Genomic DNA, 20,164 nt, shown 5'->3' on the forward strand with positions numbered 1-20,164 from the left:
TTAAATATGAACGATTCTATTTAATGATAGTTATCTTGCATCAAAGTGGAAACTTACAATGGTCATACTTAGGAAATAAATGAAGTAAAAGTTTTTACTAAGTTTGTAATAAAAATGCAGTCCATCATTAATACAATGCACTTATAATATAATTAGGAACATTAATGAAAGCAATTAAATCACTTTATTTTTTTAAAAATATTATCAATATATTAAACTAATTTTCCTATTACGAGAGGTGAACTCTTTAAACCAATTAAATTATCTATTAATATTTTTATATAATGTTTAAATATTTTTCAATAAAAAATAATTAATAATATAATTACAAAAAGTATGTTGTTTGCTCTTTTTATTTCTAATTTTTGTTTTTTAAATAATTTTTTTTTAATATGATATATATACTTTAATTACACACTTATTTGTATTTCTATTATGCATACAAATGGCTTGAAGAATAAATAGAAAGAGAAAACTGTGGATAACTTATTTACAATTGTATTTAAAAACAAAATAATGAAATGTTTTTGTTCAATTTTGATATAAAAATGTAATATTTTAAAAATATCTTCTTTAAAAATAACTCATTTTAAATATTTTTATCAAATAACCTATATGTTGTACTGTTTGTCTCGTAATTTTAATTTCTCATATGATATATTAGTATTTCTTTTAAGTATACTTATTTGATTCATATTTTTATCTTAGTAATAAAGAATATGTTAATTAATTTTCAATAATATTTCACTTAAAAATTTAAATAAGTTAATATACTGTAAAAAATTAATAATAAAAAAAAAGAACTTTATAGCTGGCTGATGGCAATATGCAGCACCCTACACGTGATGCTCTTACAATTTGTCAACTTTTTCAATACATATATTATAAAATGTAAAAAATTGCATTTCTTGATGCGAAAATGAGTTTGTGATAAAAAAAAATATTGATAAAATGTATATAAAAATAAATTTAATATATATTATATAAAATAAATAATATTGGAATGGGCTAATTTTTATTGTTAAAGTTATAATGATTATAACTCACTTATTTGAACAAGATGGTAGACTTTGTTATTTTCAATTTTTAAGAAGTAAAAAATAAAAATGTTATTACACTTCATTTTAATTTAAATTCTTTATGCATAATTAAAAAAATTATATTTTTTATTATCTCCTACAATTTAATTCTCTCTGTGTTTATAGAAAGATCGCTAACCATATATTTTCTAGTACTCTTTCTTATTGCTTAAAATTTATTACAAAAACACGAGTAAGATTTCTAAGTTAAAATATGAGATTCTAAATTAGTTGAAATTAAAAAATATATTGAAATATTTTTATAATTACAAAATAAAAAATTATTATTATTTTCCTATAATAAAATTATTAAAAAATAATAATTTTAAAGATAAAATATAATTAATTATTATATTAACTAAATTAAATATTATTGTAGAAAATATAAAAATAATTAGTATCTAAATAATTTCTATTATTAAGATCTAATTAGTTATCAATATTTTAGTTACTAACTACTTTACATAATTAATTTAAAAATTATTTATTAATAATAAAAATTATTTTAAATATCAATATTTTTTTAATTTTTAAAATAATATTTAATTGAATTAATATATTAATTAATTATGTTTCATAATTATTTAATGGTTTTTTTATAGTTGGATAATTCATATAATTTTTTTTCAGTTTATTTTTTATTTAGATAATTTGATCTTTCATCATATATCATATATAAAAGATATATTTTTATAATTGTTATTGGGATTATTTTATAATCAAACAAATTTATCAATCCATGAATAAAATTGGCACTTATTCCATATTTATTAAGTTATATATACTTATTATTTTCCCCATCATGTCCCATTAATGAAAATAAGTACTTCTCATTAAATTCCACTTATTTCAACTAACTAAGACTAAGGTGGTGTGTCACATCCAAATAAATAAAAATTAATGTTTGGATTGCTTGATAAAAAATTGTAAGATACCTTAATATTGAAGATTGACATGCAACCTTTGAATAAGATTATTCAATAGATCCAAATTCAACCATAGAACATTCCAAACCATAGATATTTAATGATGTTCTACCTTATTCTTTGTGCAATTTTGACCCCTAATAAATAGATTACCTAAGAATCTAACAACACAATAATATCATTCCATGTTAGTAACACTGCTAATACGTTTTAATTAAAATTTAAAAAATAAATATCTTTTTAAAATTTTGAGACACTAATATCTTTATATATCAAAATTAAATGATCGTTTTAATTATTAGACGAGTCTTTGTATTCAATTATTAAGTTTAATATCAATAATTTAACTTAAATTTATTTTTTTAAATATAAAAATTAAATAACATTATATCATAATACATATATTACTTGTATTTTTGAAATATTTTATATATTACATTTTTATTTATCACAATTTTAACTATATAAAATTAATATGTATTTAGATTAAAACTGTAATAAATAAAGATAAAAACTACTAAATTTAAAAGTTAACAATTAAGGAAACAATAATATCTTTTGAATATGCTAATTTTATTTAAGAATGAAAATGATAATTAGAGTGTTATAAGAGATAAAGGAGAATTAATTTAAGAGGATTTGAGTAGTTTGGTTTTGATGGTTTATAGGGAAATTTGAAGAGAAAAAATGTTCAACTATGAGATGTTTTAAAGGTAAATGGGAAGATTTAAGAAGAAAGTAGTCAAAATGGAATATCCTAAATTCAAGCACCTTCTGTAAATAGCAAGACATAATTGTGGTAGAGAGGTATTTATTTGGTTTAATTTAATTTGTGTATTTATTTTATGTTCAAAATATTTATTTAATTTATAATGTCTACATACAAATAATAGAAAACACAAAAACAAACAATGAGTAAATAAGAGTGACAAGAATTTACATTAATGAAGAGTTGAAGAAGTTTCATAATCACTTTGCACTTAATTTTTTAGCAAATTTGATGTTACAAATTTTTGAAATTGGTGTAATAAATTATTTAAGTTTGCAAATTGGACTTGAATGTCTTTGAATTGAAATTGTAGTTTGTTTGACATATATGATTTTATAATTGTCGTGACTGGAAATGAATAGCATTTAATAATTCACGCATCAATTATAGAATTTAACAAAAAGATATCATAAAAAATAATATACAAATTAAATCTAATACGAAAAGTGATACATAAAAATATTTTGGTGCAAATAATGGCAATGCATTTAAAAAATAATATATATAATAATAATTTAAGCCGACCATGAAATTTTCAATTATTCTAATTTTTTATTTTAAATGAAATAAATTAATTTTATATTAGTGATTGTAATTTTGCTTCCCTATAAAATAATACTAAAAAAATTGATTAAAGTTATATAAAAGTATAAAATTATATTAAAAAATTTAATTATTTTTAAATTCGTATAATTTTATGAAATGGTATTAACAAAAGATCTTTGAATATAATTTCTAATTTTATTAATTAGTTTCATAATTACTAGTCTTTTAATTTTAATTATACTCATTTTTATTAAAATTAAATGAAAGATATTTTTTGTAATATACATCTATATAATTAATTTCAAATGAAGTTAAAAAAAATTCCCATATGAATTTAAAAAGGTAAAATTGAATCATAAAATTTTTTATTGTGGATTTTTTTGAAATGATTTTAATAAATTTATATTAGGAAATGTATGATTAGACATCCTTTTAAGCGTAACATATATATCCACTGCATACAATGAAAGTTTTTGTAATTTACATGCATTTTCGTTTCGGTTAATTGTAATGTTTCGAATAACCAAAAAGTGACAGAATCCTTCAAATATGATAACCAATGAAACATGAATTTGAATAAACAGTTTCACAGTCTTTACTCTTTCCATCAAAATTTATTCACAAGTATATAATCAATTATGTGTTTGGACTAACATGTTTGGGATTACGGTAATTTTCTTGTTTTTGTAGTCATGGGTGAGGGTATCAATCTCACCCTCCTTTTCTTTCCATCCTCTCTCAGATCATCATAAATTCATAAAGACAAACAATCAGTTTCTGCACCTCCAAATCAGCATCAATAGTGAATTATTAAATACAAATACAGTGTACACTGCACACCAATCTTTTTTCTTTGAGTATTTACTCAATTCAAAACTCTCTAGATTTGCTCAGCTTTTGTGATGACAATCATGAAGAAGGTGGAGTTGGTGGATAAGATTTACTCGGAATCTTTTGTGATTTTGGAAACGTTTACTCGGAATCAATAGTCTTTCAGAGACATCCAATATTGCTTCCAAGTATGCAAAATATTGCACATAATCATTGCGTACGGAGATTTTTTTTTTTCTCAAAATATAATTATTCTAAAAAAATTATCCAAATAAATTCATATTCAGCTTAATTTCTAAACTGGGCTGATTTACTATTTGCATGTTAAGAATTTGAATTTTCAGGGATCAAATGCTGAAAGGGGAATAAGAATAATACCACTAAATTTTCTTTTTCTCATTTTTTTTGAATCTTTTTAGAGAAAAACAGACCTGAATTCAATTCTCCAAAAATCAAATTCTTACCAATTTTTCGACACATAAATGAGAACATCGACAATTCAGCTCCCCAAAATTCAATTCCTTTTTCAATTTTTTTTTAAAATTGAAAGAAAATGAGTGAAGGGCTATTCTACAATGAAAATTTGATCTTCTAAATTTGAACAGTTACATTAAATAGGTGTAATTTGAAAATTAAAACAGAAATGAGTATTTGGGTATATATATTTTTTGAAATGGGTTTATTTAAGAAAATAAATCTGCGTCATATAACTTTACCTATCTTTTTTCTGCTTTTACTGTCTTTCCTATCTACCAAGGAGAGTATTAATGAGATGAAAATCACACCCAAGATTTCGACAAGCACTGTCATTGGCCACCTACCATACTAATTAAAGTGTCATATTTTACTGACCTCGATGCAAAATTTCTCTGAATTCGTCTGGCACAGGAGATGGAGTAGGTAGGATACACAGAGATACGTATACGTTGCCCACGTGATCAACCCTGTTAGTTTCACAAACACATACTTAATATACACTACAACTCATTTATCTTCTTTTTATAAATATACAACTATTTTATGGACGTATTACAACTATTTAAGTTTTTTTTTTATATCAAACACTATACATCAAAGTTTCCAACAAAAGAAAACATTTTATATCCAAATACCAAGGATCTGGAAAACTCTCATAACGTTGAAGTGCAGGAGCACTTCACGAAGACTTTGGAGCTCCACTGGTTTCTATCAAGCATTTCTTGGAAAGATTGACTATTGAATCTGCAATCACTCTGGCACTAGATTTCATGTAACCACCTGTAAATGGAATGACAAATAAAGACAATTTGATAAAACAACAAACAGTACGAAGAGAAAATAGTTGAAAATTTCTAAAAAGGATTATTGACATGGATGGGTCGGGAATACAGCCAATTTCTATAATTAGTTATGAAGAACCCACCTCCATTAAGCAAATTATATCAATTCGGAACAGGGGGAATGTTTGTTTGTTTGTTTCATATTTCATCTCAACAAACCCCCCACATAATTTATAGTTTTTTACTCTTGGAAAACATGATTTGACGTTTTTAGGTGCATCCCAAGGGTTTTCCAAGAATTTTTTTTAATTAAAATAATCAGGAAGATTAAACAAAAGTATCCGAAAATGATAATGTCTTTATAATTTGTTAATTGTAAGTTCTGAGATTAATCATATTTTCATGTCATTAAATATTGTTATTTGATCACATTTAGGCGAACAAAGTTCTAAGAATCTTTTGATACAGATGGTTACAAGGATGACGACAACATGGCTAGGACCTCAGTCTCAAATGACTAGCTACCAAATAGTATTTCAATTTTTTTTTTGCATAGATGGACACGTGGTCATACTTAAAAAGAAAACCACTTAGAAGTTCGACGAAAGACGGGCTAATTTCAGGTTTTCCTCAGATTACTTTTTTTAACATAATAAGATGCTTGCAAAAAGTAAAGAAAAATGCACAAACTAAAACTAAAAGAGGATTGTAATATTAGACTATGTCTTTGTTAGGTAACTTTCCTTTGCGCACAAAAGGCCAAAGTAGCCACCATATTATAGGGAGGAAAACAATAGCAAACCTGAAGTGAGCATGACGATGGGAATGTTTCTCTCACGAGCAAACCGGAAAACTTTTTCATCTCTAAGGGCAATTCCTTCAGGACTGATCTGTGTATATAAAATAGCACAAGCACTGCCTATGGTGAGTGGTAAAGGAATTAACTAAAACACTAACCGAGAATAATGACCATTCTTTTCATATGCAAACTATATATAAGAGAAATGACTAGGCAACTAAAGTTAATATTACACTCCCTTTGCACTCAATAAGCAAAAAGAGTCATGTTTGGTGGACCTAAGTATAGTAAATTTCAACCACCACAATCCTATTTAATGTTACTATTTCAAAAATATCCTTATCTTTAAGTATCATCCCTAGTATATATAATTGAGGGTAATTTAGTAAAAGTACCTCTTTATTACTATTCTTAATCAGTGTGAAAGTAGTTAATTTTGTTTATATTTGAGTTCAGAGGTGATATTTCACTGCAATAAAGCAAATTCAAGAATAAAATTACCTCCAACCTTCCTAATGGATCTCCTTCTAGGATGTCGGTTCCAGCATTATAAATTACCAACTCAGGGTTAAACCTACGCCCAGCAACCTTGAATCACATTGACATGAAAATCAAAAGTTAGTATAAGAACTTGAATGTTAGTATGCCATCTTCACCAGATAAACAATTCTAAGGTGTGCTATGGGTATGATTGGAAGTTAAGACTAAAGGGGAAAGGGAGGAAGAAAAATAAATGGAAAGGGAAGGTTAAGGTTAGGAGGTAAAGATACAGTTCTCTTTCCCTTGTTTTGATTTTTAAAATAAAGGGAAAGGTATGATAAAGCGCATCATGCACCAAATGAACAATTAATATAATTGGACTTGGATAGGTTATAGAAATGTAAAAAAGTATACGCAGCTACACATATCCTAGTTATGCATTGAGTATTCAAGCCAATAATATTTAAGAATTAAAAGTTTAAAATGATAATATATAAGATACCTCTAGTGCTTCATCTAATTTTTGCAGGTACTCTTCTGTAACCGTCCCACTCTGAAAGTTCAGGGGGAAACATACGAGTGACAGAGAACCTTAAAGCAGAAAAAAAAAATATGATTAAGGTTTATCTGATAGTTTATATATACCTTTACTTCAACTTTCTGATTTATGTAGTTTCTAGCCTCGTAATCCTGATATAGAAGGTAAAAAGGGATCGCAAGGAATTGATATAAGTTGGTCTCAAGATGATAAAATTGTGACGACCATATCAGAATATATGCATATTTTAAATTAAAAGCAAATATTAATTAGCTTTTGACAATGGACAATCCATCTTCACAAAACTTAGGCCTTTTCTTCCAATAATCAGAACAAACATACTTCCAACATCACGATGAGGCATTATTATTTAGAAAACAGTAGGCATAGTGTGTTCCTTAACCCCTTTCAATAAATTATTTAGCCAAATCCTTTTATGGCTTTCTGCATACTTCATTTACAAGTCAATTGCAGATTCAAACAGAAAATATTAGCATGTTTTAGATTGAGTGCTTGACATAAATGCCTTAAAACCTAAATTTTAATAGATTTTCACCACTGGATATAGCAAGTGTGAACTAGACGAGTAAAGGAGGCCCCAGTAACTAGTACAGATCAAGATTGGCCAAATAAATGAAGTTATATGGAAGTTACCCCCACAAACACAAGTATGACCATACAATTGTTGGAGAATATAATTAAATAAAAAAGACCACGATCTAAAATGGCCTTTCCAAAATTTAAGAGTTTTTTTTAATACAAAAGCCTCAGTTGACCCGTGTAACTGACCTACTGTTAGCATTCAATTGCAAGATATGGGACTCAAGTTCACATAGGAGGTGCAAAATCTAGGTGTGGAGTTTACAAGGCTTTGGGATCTACAGCTACAAAACAATGGCTAAGTTTTTGTGGTACGGTCCTCCCAATTTTCTTATCAGGAGTTCTTGACCATATCTTTTAGCTGCAATCAAATAGTGGGGGTGGGGATGTATATTGCAATGTTTGTCTGGGACTAGTTAAATGGCTTGTACACGACCAACTTGCATTGGTGTTGGAACTGTGACTCATGGTGGGATATTAGGATCCAGTTGCAAGTATGATGACTCCCACATTAGAGGTAAGGAATTCTAGAGTTATGTTTGTTGGGCCTTAGGCTCTCTGATTACAATGGTTAGCTTTTGTGATGTGATTCGCTTAAGGTTCTTATTCCCTATTCAGTAGAAAAAGGATTCTGTTGTTTATTAAAAGGGCAACACCTAGTAGATGAGACTCCAACCATGTGTGATTTAGAGAGAGACATTATTTGCAAACTTATACCTACAAGTGGAGATAATGTTCAGTGATTAGAACGCATGATCACCAACTCACAAGACAGCAATCTTCCTGATGTACCAACACTCACTCTTTTTTACCAATGGAATGTAGAAATGAAATTGCAATACATTTCATGCCACTCCACAATGATATACACAGAAAAATTCATACTTCATTCCGTAAAAAAGACTAGACAATTCAAATCTACAATATAACAGGACACTGCGACACATCAGATGCCAGCCAGCAATGTTGAATAGAGAAACATAGAAAAATCACTTCAAAATACTAGATAGGAATAAAAATTATGTAAAACAAATCAAGGAGTGGATTACCAAAGGATATATTCCAGGATTGTACATATCCAAGATATAGACTCGGCCTGCCATTACAAAGTCCCTATTAGTAAAATCCCTAAAAGATAAGAAACCAAACACTACAGTAAAATATTTTCGGACATACTATCATAGGCAAAGTCCATTTCATGACCGTTTCCTTGATGTGCATCAAGATCAATGATCATCACCCTGAAAAATTTGCAATCAACTTTTGCACGAGCAATAACAGAATACTCTAACTTGAAATAGGATGGTACCTTGATATATTCAACCGAACAAAAGCAAAGTGGATGCAAAGAGAAATATCTGCATAAGCACAGAATCCACCTCCTTTTTCTGCAGAGCAGTGATGAAAACCTCCTCCAACATTAATGGCCCATCCTCTCTCCTTTGCAAGTTTTGCAGCCAGTACAGTTCCTCCAACCTGTCATTAGATTAGGAGCAAGATCATATTTTCGGAGTGCTAAACAGACTTAAATAGAACATTCAACTTACCTGCTTCCTGAACGGGGAAAGAAGTTTTTGTTGCACAAGACAATTGGGAATTAATGCCACGGGAGGGACCTATATTTTAGTAATCCACATAACAGTTATCATATAGAACTCCAGCACTAAATGGAAAAAACCAATACAGTAAAGAACTCCAGCACAACACAACCATACCAACTTTCTATTCTAAAAGAGAAGATAACTTTTCACCAAATTTTAGACACCATATAAGAGCTCCACAGTTAAAGAAAAACAAGGAACAATAAGTATCACCAACCAAACCAGAAATGGCTTCCTCGTGCCACAAGTGAGTGGAAAGTACCTCAACTATCATAGCAACTTTTGAACTCTCCTTCAGCCTATTCAGATACAATTCAGTGTGAACCTTTGGAGAAAAAGGAACGAAAGAAACAGATTTAGCACTAGACATTTTGCTAAATCACATCAGTCTCAATAATATACATTGTTTGTTGCAGCTATACCGTGATTTGAACATACATCCACAATTTCCAAAGACATGTCAAATGCAATTTAAGTCCTGATTTGGTTAAATTTCTCTATGAACACTTACAAAAAGAAGATAAAATGAGATAGATTATCTCATTAATTAATATCAACTTATGCACTTCAATTTCATATGAACTCTCTTATCTAACTTATCCTAAAATTGACGTACACAAGTTGATTTTAACTTATCCGATTCACAAACGCTTGTAAAAAAGAAGATAAAATGGGATGCGTTTCTCTTGTTAAATTAAACTCAACTAATAAACTTCAAATTTCTAGAAACTCCCTTATGTAACATCTCCAAAAATTAAAGTACATTAGTTGATTTTGACATACGCAATTCACCTTGTTTTTTCACTTTATTCTTCTTGAAGTGTTCACCAAAAAGTTTTTCCGAACAAGCTCTTCCTAATTAATTATTACATAGCGCTTACCACTAGAAGATCATCCTTGGAAGCTTCCAGAGGCTCAACGATGCATTTTTTGTCGAGAATACCAAACGAAACGAGGAATCGGCAAATGCGTCCCCACTTCGACGAATCAAACGGATGCCTGCAATAATCAGCAAACAGTTGCAAACTCCCCGCACTATTCACAATCAATTCAATTCACAGCTTCAGAAAACGACGCGTTAGTCCGAGGAAAATGCTTACAGTTTCTCTATGCCGAGAAACGCTATGTCGTAGGACTCGGAGTAGATTAGCGGAACCTGAATCAGTCAAAAACCGAAGGCGTAAACACTCGACGCGCCAAGAGTGCGAGTGTGCGGAACTCGCTTACCTTGGACGGAGACACGTCGAAGTAGAGCTTGCTGGAGAGGATGCGATTGCGCCGGAGAGCCTCGGTGTCGTTCACGGAAGAAGACGACATCGACAGCGATAACAATGGCGGTGGTGAAGAATCGGAGATGTTCTTCTTCAAATTGGCCGAACCAACGAAACAACGAGTCAACTCAGTAACGGTTTCCGAGATAAAAAATCGAGAATCATCGAAACCTAACTCACTCACCTTGCTAAACTCGGACACTCGGTTGACCAATTTCATGCATGCACCGAAAATGGAATGTGAGATAACTCGAATTATCCAGAAATACACTTTTCTTACCCATTGCATGTTACAGAGAGTAAACGAACAATTTCTGCAGTGAAGAGATCTAAATTTTAAAATGTAACTTATATCGGCTCAATTCCCTGTCTACCATCATTTATATCTTTATTTCCTTATCTAGCACCCTTTTGTTTTTATTTTCCTATTTAACACCCTTTTGTTTTTATTTTTCTATCTAGCACTTTTTTATTTTTTATTTTCCTATCTAGCATCATTTTAAAAATAAATAATAAATAATAAATTATTATTTTTTTAATAATTTTAATTTTGAATGCATTAAAAAATAAATATTTTTAATGTTTAAAATAATTAGAAATATAATTAATGAATAAATAAATAAGTTTTTACAAAATAAAAATAAAAAAGTAATAAATTAAAAATGTTTACTTTAAAATTATTTTTTTTAAAAATGAAGAAAATAAAAAATTAAACTCTACAACAACATAAAAGTTGAATCTATAAACATAAATTAGTATTTATTTTTATTATTATTGATGATGTAATCATGTTAATTTCAAAGTAAAAAATACAGGACATATTTATAAAAAAAACCAATGTCAATTAGTATTAATTAATAGTGGACACATAAATAATATTGAAGTGTTTACCTAAATGCAAAATTCTAAAAAAAACTAATACAAATGTTACACTTAATGCTTAAAAATGAGAAGAAAAAAATGCAAAAATAAATAAGTCTAGAAAATAAAAACAACAACAATAAAATAAAAACAAAAACCATAAATAAATAAATAAAGATTGCAGAAAAAATAATAATAACTAAAAACATAAAAGGTATAAAATAAAGAAAAAACAAAATAAGATAAAGATAAAAGATATAAAAAAAATCAAATAAATCAAAACAAGATAAATATAAGAGATATAAGACGATACTAAATAAGTATATGTTGATCATAAAAAGGAAAATAAATGAGAGATGATCATTCATTTAATATGTTTCTAGTTATTATTATTTTTTCTAGCATTCTTTATTTATTTCTATTTATGTTTTTATTCATTAATTATATTTCTAATTATTTTAAACATTAAAAATATTTATTTTTTAATGCATTCAAAATTAAAATTATTAAAAAAATAATAATTTATTATTTATTTATTTATTTTTAAAATGGTGCTAGATAGGGAAATAAAAAATAAAAGAGTGCTAGATAGGGAAATAAAAACAAAAGGGTGCTAGATAGGGAAATAAAGTCAAAAGGGTGCTAGATAGGGAAATAAAGATGTAAATGGTGCTAGATAGGGAATTGAGCCACTTATATATAAGTTAAACCTTATATATTTAAGTTAAACCTTATATATTTAAGGCTTAATTTTTCTAATTCTTATACAAATAGCAATGTTTAAAAGCAAAATAAAAGATAATAGATGAAGAAAAAATTCGTAAGAAAATATGGATTAAAAGTGAAAAATGTTGAAATCACGTCTACAAATTACTATGTTTTATTATTTTTTCTATCTTTGTTTTACTTAAACACATTAATGTGCAATTAATGAATCTTTTAGTTTAAATTTTATGTAAAAGAAGTTTTGATAAGGTGAGAGTTAATCAATGATACACATAATAAATGAAATGTTTTTACAAGTTTGAAATGCTGTTTTTTTAAAAATTAACATGTATTCTTACTTGAGATATTATCTTATTATTATTCATTAAAAGAAAATCAGCAATTAGCTTCCAAATACTTGTGTGTGGATTAATTACAGACGTTAATATTGTCGGACAAAATGATGCAAAATTTATGCAAAATGACGGTCAACAAAAATCCAAATATAAGCATCTGTTGCATCCATTTTTGGTCCACGTTAAATCCTTATTTTCTTTTAATGATTATAATTAAATAAATTATTTCATAAAAAAAATTCACTTTAAAACATTAAAGTTATTCTCCTCCATCTAAACACAATATTAATATTCAAATGTTGCCTTATAGATTCAATAGAGAAACTATATCACATTCAATTAAATATTTAAGTATCATTATTTTGTAATACTGATATTAAGAAATCATCATTTTGTAATACCGATATTAAGAAATGATGTACTTAGGAGAAATAGGATTCAATTAAATCCTAAATTTATTTATCAAGATTTAATAGGTTTATATATTAAGGCATTAGTCGGAAGTCTTGATATATTCACAACTAACAATAAATTATTTCATATTACAATTATTAAAACTTGATACTAAGAAAAATAATCTTTTATTGAAGAAAAAATTCATATAAAAAATGATTTTTTCTAAAAAAATGGTGAGATTCATTGAACCACTTAACTTTAACTTTGGATAACTTAAAGGTAGGACCACTCATATCATTTCTCTCATAAGATTTGATAAATAAGTGAAAAAAAAACAGCAGAGGACACGTTTCACTACAAAGACGAACACCGACTTCAATGTTTAGGAGATTTCATATAATACTCAACTCATTTTGAAGACTCTTTACTTAGGATCTTACCATCTATTTCAGAAATTTTTAGAACATTAATTAAATAAAAGCTAATTACTAATGATTTTCTAAAAAATATTTTTTAAATTGAACACTTAACCATAATTGTCTTATGAGTATCATACAAGTGTTGTGTCCAATATGTGTGTTCGAACACGTCATTTAAGAGTAGTGTTCGAGCTTTATAGATTTTATAGGTAGTAAATATCATACAATTCAGATATGGTTGCGATGCATGCAATATGAACAGTAAAAATAATTATTTTTACTCTCATATCCCAATTGTATCGTATGAATTATATCACAAATCGTTTGAATTACGAAATGGTTCTATATTGCTGTTTGGATTTTATTTCAAATGTGAATCGGATTGGATCATATATATCACAAATGCTATTCCCAATAAAAAATAGATTGAGGATTTAAAATATGAACTCTCCAAATTTATGATTTACTATTCAATTACCATGGCTATAATTACTAACACTAAAATAATTCAAAAGTAGACTAAAAGAAAACATTGATAGGTGGGAAAGCATGTCAGAGAGAGCCTCATCATGTAACTTTAAACTTGGTTGAAACACAAGTGGGTATGGTAGGGTTGGGGCCACACAGACAAGATAATCATGAGAAAGACGGTGAGAAAGAATTCTAAACTGAAGAACCATTCATACCCTTCTCATCACCATGAGTTCCATTTCTGATCCTTCCATAGACACAACAACAGCAACACCCATCGTCACCTCGGATTCCCAGGTAAGTTTTTCATCTTAATCACCAAGGTTGCTGCATGCTTGGAGTTGTTAATGTTAGAGATGCTATGTCGACTAGAGATTAGAGCCTTTCATTGTATATAAGTGGGTGCAAACCTCAACTTCATGAGCTGGTTTTATGGAGTTGAGTTAGACTTAAAGTTCATTTTGTAATATGGTATCAGAGTCATTTTAAATCTATCCTAAGGAGTGTTTGTGTTGGACCTATCGTGTCACCCGCTATCGGACCATCCATAATATATAGTCCATGCACGAGTTGGCAGTCTCGGCGTGAGTGGTGTGTTGGAGATTCTACCCTTTCATTGTATATAAGTGAGTGGAAACCTCAACTTCATGAGCCGGTTTTATGGAGTTGAGTTAGACTTAAATTCCACTTTGTAATAGTTAATAATATCTTAACGGCCTTTTTTTTAAACTGTCTAAGAATTTTTGTTCTAAATACATCATATTAAAGATATGTTTCATTCATTTTCATTATTATTACTTTATATATACGAGTCATGATTTTCATGGATATATGGTTGGTGTTGTAACTTTGAATAGGGTTTGTCAGATTCAAGGAGAATAGGTGAACGTGTGTGTGCAGCGTTGATGCCATTGATGGTGGTTGTTGAGGTTTTGATGTTGCCTGTCACAGGTTGTTTGGGTTATTGCTCAAGCAGCATTATGCAGAAGCACAAACGTTGTTCCTACACTGCTAAGGACTTCGCAACCCTAGCTTCTGCAACAACATGTAAATAATTAACCCTTTTTTCATGGGTATCCTATAAAAGTTTATTTCAACAGATCATTCATCGAAAATAAAAAAATACTTTAATAATAAATTTTGCACTTAATAATAAATTAGTAAATAGGGTTGAATTGTTGTTGATGTTAATGCAGTCACAGTTAAGGAAGTGGAGGCATTGCATGTGTTGTTTAAGAGGTTAAGTAGCTCCTTAATCGATGATGGTTTTATTCACAAGGTAGGTTTTCTATCATTTAACACTTGCTTCTTGTTTCTAATATTTTATTTTGCATGGAGTTCCTTTCATTTTTTTAATGTTATTTTGAAGTTATAGAATGGAGGAAATTTTATCAAATCAAAGTAATTTTTCTTATGTTTTTGAGAAAAATGATAAAATTTTATAACAAATACCTATATATAGATAAATTATATTTGGAAATAAAGTTTCAAAATGAAAAATTCGTGCCTTATATATGCTTAAACACTTTTTATTTATATGTTAAGAACTTGAGTTTGGATGCATAATCTCTAATTTTGATTTTTTAATAGAAATATACATGCCTTTTAATTTATTTTTAAAGAAATTTGTGTTTAGATACATAATTTATGATTATTATTTTTTAATTGAAGTCTAGTTTTCATGCACTATTTTTTATGCTTTTATCTATGAAAGTGGAATGAAAGTTGTATCTGCAAACATGAGTTCTATTTTCTTTAATATTTATTCTATGCGATTTGTTTTATATTTTTATTTTATTAGAAATAATTTTTTGTGTGAACAAGGATTGGAGAAATGATCTCTTCTCTTTTCATCGAAAGGATATTATCATTGATAAAATTGTTTGTATACTAAAAATGATATATTATAATATTTATCTGCTTTATATATTTCTTTTAGTTGTTATTTAATTTCTTTCCTCAATTTTATTTATTTTATGAAAAATATCACATTCATAAAAAATATAAGTTCACAAAAAAAATTTAAAACTTCATACAAAATAAATATTAAAAAAATCGTGCAATTACAATTTTTATAAAAAACATAAAAAAATGGTGCACTAATGATACTAAATGTAGGGTAATCAAGGTGTGATAACATTTAAGGATTGAAAAAAGAGTGATACAAGTAAAGATATGAGAAAAATAAAATGTATTAGAGAAATTTAAAGCTGAAGTGAAATTTATGAAAAAATATGAAGCATAAGGTGATTTGAATGTGACAAAAAGAACCACAAAGACTATGATGGAAATATTTCACCAAATGGTGTTATTCAATTTGTACAAGATCTAATGTGAAAAATCTTAGATTGTTGTAATTGAACTCCTCCCCAAATGGGAGCCAAAATTATAATAATTTTATTTCTCTTACAAAATGAATAAATAGGAGGATGGTGCATAAATTGTCATCTACCAAACACTTATGTTGAGGATTTCATTTTGGTCAATGATGCAATGATCATGATATTTGTAGGAGGAGCTTCAATTGGCATTGTTTCAGACCCCAAACGGAAAAAATCTTTTCCTAGATCGAGTAAGCAATTTCCATGTTTCTAAGCAATAGAACACTTATTTTTATTGTGGAGGTTTAATTCTAGATTCAAATGTCATTCAAACAACAAAAAAATTCTAAGATATAAGTGTATTTATATAAAAGATCTTAAATACTTTTCTCTAAAAAAAAAGTTAAGTCAATAAATGTGTTCAAAGTCTAGAGGCTTTAGATCGTCTAGTGGTGAAATATCATTTTATGGTTCAAGGTCAGTTGACTTTCAATGATCAGTTGACGTTTTACACTTCCTAATTGAATCACTGCATGTGTGACTCATATTTTTAATTGACAAAGAATGCATTTAAAATAAATTGGAGCATTTAAGGAATGTTTAAATCCCTTATACAAAAAGATCTTAGGCTACATGTAATAGCTTCCTACACATACCCAAACATGGAATATATATATATATATATATATATATATATATATATTGAGAAACATTCACCCTTGTCCAATATATACCAAAACCCCAAAGGGATTACACAATATACCTCCCCTTCTATGACTCAATCAATGTTCATCCAATATTCCAGCCTACATTTGCTTCCATATTTTAAACAATTCGTTCATAGACATTCCTAGTTGACATACGCGCAATTCAGTTCCAAAGATTCTAACTATCTCGTACTTAATACCATGGTAGCTCGTGCCATCATATTGCTTCAAACTCCTTTTTCAGTGTATGGACATGACAACATTGACCTTTACTTCTTATACCATCCATAAATGTACATGATTCCTAACTGTTTTGATGCATGTGTTGGAAGTTAGTTAGACACTTTTGTCTATTTATATACAACCTTGTACTAAATAATTATTTCTAACTTTGAGTTGTGAGTTCACTTGTAAGACTTGAGAGAAACTCTCTGTTGTAATATCAAATCCTATTCATAGTGAACTTTTGACTATGGATGTAAACTAAATTAGTCGAATCACGTTAAATTTTTCTATGCAATTCTTCATTTATTCTATATTATTGTTTATTTTTTCTATTATTGTAGTTTTCTCTATTATCGTCTTACCTTATACGTTAGATGATTTAGTAAATTGTGGATTTTCTATTTTACTATCTTACATTTAAATTCTTAACAACAAGGAAAAAAAACTTAGATAGTCCTCCTAACCTCATGTTTAATAATATAAAATCTTAAATATATAATTCTAAATGTTACATTATGTAATTTTGAAATATTTTCATTTTCAGGTGTTTGATGTTTTTGACCAAAAAAGAAATGGTGTAATTGAGTTTGACGAATTTGTCCTTGCACTCAGTGTTTTCCATCCAAATGCACCTATAGATGAAAAAATTGATTGTATGTTCAAAGTGATGAAGACAATCTTTTTGCTTCATTAAGTGAAATTATTTTTTTCTTCACATCTAATCTTTGTCTCTCAATCATATTTTTTGTAGTTGCATTTAAGCTCTATGACCTCAGTCAAACTGGATTTATTGGACGAAAGGAAGTAAGTGTACATATTCATATAATCCTTTATGGTATAAATTTATTGTTCAACAAAACTTTTATGCATTTACTTAATTAATTATTTCAATGATCTTTAATTAGAGTAAAAAAATATTCTCTAGATCATTTTCATGATAATTTTTTTTATTAAAAATAAATTAGATTTGTGTCTTTCTTTTTTTCTCCCTCTCTTTTTCTATAACATCTCCTCATATATTTTTTATTATTTTAACATCACCCCCTTTGCTTTTTCATAGTCTATTTTAACTATAATATTATTTTTTTAAGCTTTTTTACATAGTCTTATGGTGTTCCTTGCAGTGTAGGAGTATGTTGAAGGCTATGTTAATAATCTTACCTCTTTTATATAAAGGTTGAGATTCCCTCAAATACCTTATTTAATATATATTTTACCGATAAAAAAAATAAGGATGATTATTATAAACTTAAAAAAATTTATTAGGTGGAATATTCCAAAACTATCTAAGTGTCAATACATTTTTTTTATTAGTTATTTATAGTTAGAAATAACAATTAACATCTTAAGGAGATCTTAAACTTTGCTGAGATTAACATATATTACTGAAATGGTATTACAATTATACTGAAAACAACATAAAAGATAATTAAGGAACTCCATGTTAATTTTGTGCTTTTTATTGATTGGTGATTTGGTTATTATTTCCTTGGTTTTAGGTGAAGCAAATGGTTGTAGCCATTTTGATTGAATCAGACATGAATATTCCTGATGATCTTCTTGAAGCTATGGTTGACAAGGTTATTTTCTAACCAAGTATGAAAATTTAGGTTAATGAAACATGGTAATTATAGGAGCTTCAGAACTCACTTGTTTTTTCAGACAATTGCTGATGTGGATAAGGACAGTGATGGTAAAATCAGTAGAGAAGATTGGAAAGCTTTTGTGAGTCAAAATCCATCCCTCTTGGTGAACATGACACTTCCTTATTTGAAGTATGAATTATAAAACATTGTGTTCTTCTCTTTTCTGGTTACCCTAATTAGTGTAACTAACCATGTAACTTTGTGTTTTCTATCAGGGATATCACCACTGTGTTTCCAAGTTTTTTTTTCACCATGGAAGAAATTTAAGGCCATGTTTTTGTCATCTTGGCATCAATATGGTTTCTGTTTCAGGTGAATGATTGAGATGCCTTACTCATTTTATGTTAATAAATTTGTATTAGAAATAAACTCTATATTAGAAACTACTATATAATATGTATTAGAAAATAGTTTTTGTATTATAATCTATATAAAAACAACTTCTTGGAGTTATGTGCTCACATTATATATATATATATATATATATATATTTTGCTGATTCTTGATTTGAAAAGATCTTCAAAATACTTATTTCATGTGACTGAGACCTTCTCTATTGTAAAATATCATGGGTGCAAAAGAGTCAATGAATTGAGTTATACTACTAGTCAAATTTGAAGCTTGAAAATAGAAAATAGTAGGGGATGTTACAAATTTCTTAAGAAAATTTCTTCTCTTCTGAAGTCTTCTATATTGTCCAGATAATTGAATGATAACAATGAATGAGTTTTTCTTTAAAAAGACTGGCATGTTTTGTGTAAAATTTTTGAAATCTGGTGTAACATCAATCTATTATCTAAATAATAAAAAATCATAAAATAAAAAATAATTTTAAAGACTATTTTTTTTTTAATTTTTAAATTAGTTTATATTATTGTTAAAGGATTGATATCTAATTAACAACTAAGATTTTTTGCTATCAAATTTAAAATTTAAGCCGTCGATACTCCTAGAGGGTCTCGTCTAGCGAAGAGGACAACTCCATTATCATATAAGACATTGCTAAGATTGTGTATTCTATAATTAAGTTTAACGAATTAAATATTTTTTTAATTATAAAATTTAATACCATTTCAAATATAATTAAGTTTACAATTTTAATTTTTTTTAATTTCATAAAGAATATTTAAAAATATCTACATAAACTAATTCTAATTTTATTGTCTTGTAAGGATAATTTAGACATTATGCATGTCTTGCCCATGTAAAACAACCAATATATAATAAAATACCAATTTCAATAATTATTTTTTTCACACATCTTTTGTTACATTTTATTTTTATTGTTTCTATATTTTTTTTATAATCAATATATATATATATATATATATATTTTGGTAATTGTTTGATTTTTTTTA

The 20,164-nt window shown here is 27.6% G+C and overlaps 2 protein-coding genes across 12 annotated transcripts; one reads left to right on the top strand and one right to left on the bottom strand.

Annotated features, from left to right (window-relative positions):
• Positions 1-3,870: 3,870 nt before the first annotated feature.
• Positions 3,871-11,048, bottom strand: HDA2 (histone deacetylase 2). 4 transcript variants are annotated; one of them, XM_068619838.2, is made up of 15 exons: positions 10,884-11,048; positions 10,656-10,790; positions 10,529-10,584; positions 10,310-10,427; positions 9,691-9,753; positions 9,375-9,443; positions 9,137-9,303; positions 9,004-9,068; positions 8,877-8,923; positions 7,335-7,379; positions 7,192-7,242; positions 6,711-6,797; positions 6,213-6,300; positions 5,264-5,408; positions 3,871-5,095 (listed from the first exon to the last, which is right to left on the bottom strand). In XM_068619838.2, the coding sequence occupies exons 1-14, from the start codon at positions 10,986-10,988 to the stop codon at positions 5,308-5,310; spliced, it is 1,197 nt and encodes a 398-aa protein (XP_068475939.1). In that variant the 5' UTR covers positions 10,989-11,048; the 3' UTR covers positions 3,871-5,095; positions 5,264-5,307. The 4 variants fall into 4 exon arrangements, 2 of the variants coding, with proteins under 2 accessions (XP_068475939.1, XP_068475940.1); XM_068619839.2 differs by having other exon boundaries at positions 10,656-10,787; positions 10,884-11,028; XR_016518586.1 differs by lacking the exon at positions 7,335-7,379 and having other exon boundaries at positions 7,192-7,280; positions 10,656-10,787; positions 10,884-11,028.
• A 2,966-nt stretch (positions 11,049-14,014) lies between these two features.
• Positions 14,015-19,255, top strand: LOC137816622 (calcineurin B-like protein 4). 8 transcript variants are annotated; one of them, XM_068619841.2, is made up of 9 exons: positions 14,017-14,204; positions 14,765-14,954; positions 15,104-15,186; positions 16,420-16,479; positions 17,705-17,813; positions 17,912-17,964; positions 18,660-18,740; positions 18,823-18,935; positions 19,022-19,255. In XM_068619841.2, exons 1-9 carry the CDS (start codon positions 14,136-14,138, stop codon positions 19,071-19,073), a joined length of 810 nt encoding a protein of 269 aa, XP_068475942.2. In that variant the 5' UTR covers positions 14,017-14,135; the 3' UTR covers positions 19,074-19,255. The 8 variants fall into 8 exon arrangements, 7 of the variants coding, with proteins under 7 accessions (XP_090154616.1, XP_068475943.1, XP_068475942.2 ...); XM_068619840.2 differs by having other exon boundaries at positions 18,823-18,885; XM_090298486.1 differs by having other exon boundaries at positions 14,066-14,204; positions 14,859-14,954; positions 18,823-18,885.
• Positions 19,256-20,164: the final 909 nt, after the last annotated feature.

This window comes from Phaseolus vulgaris, chromosome 1, assembly GCF_051622355.1.
Source record: "Phaseolus vulgaris cultivar YP4 chromosome 1, ASM5162235v1, whole genome shotgun sequence".
NCBI lineage: Eukaryota > Viridiplantae > Streptophyta > Magnoliopsida > Fabales > Fabaceae > Phaseolus > Phaseolus vulgaris.

Bases quoted from the DNA above. Each gene is read 5' to 3' on its own strand.
- HDA2 (XM_068619838.2), bottom strand. From the start codon at position 10,988: ATGCAATGGGTAAGAAAAGTGTATTTCTGGATAATTCGAGTTATCTCA. The intron at 9,304-9,374 runs GTAAGTTGAATG...ATCTAATGACAG, and splicing joins TTTCCCCGTTCAGGAAGCAG to GTTGGAGGAACTGTACTGGC. The intron at 9,069-9,136 runs GTACCATCCTAT...CAAATTTTTCAG, and splicing joins GTTCGGTTGAATATATCAAG to GGTGATGATCATTGATCTTG.
- LOC137816622 (XM_068619840.2), top strand. From the start codon at position 14,136: ATGAGTTCCATTTCTGATCCTTCCATAGACACAACAACAGCAACACCC. The intron at 17,814-17,911 runs GTATGTTCAAAG...TATTTTTTGTAG, and splicing joins TATAGATGAAAAAATTGATT to TTGCATTTAAGCTCTATGAC. The intron at 17,965-18,659 runs GTAAGTGTACAT...CCTTGGTTTTAG, and splicing joins GATTTATTGGACGAAAGGAA to GTGAAGCAAATGGTTGTAGC.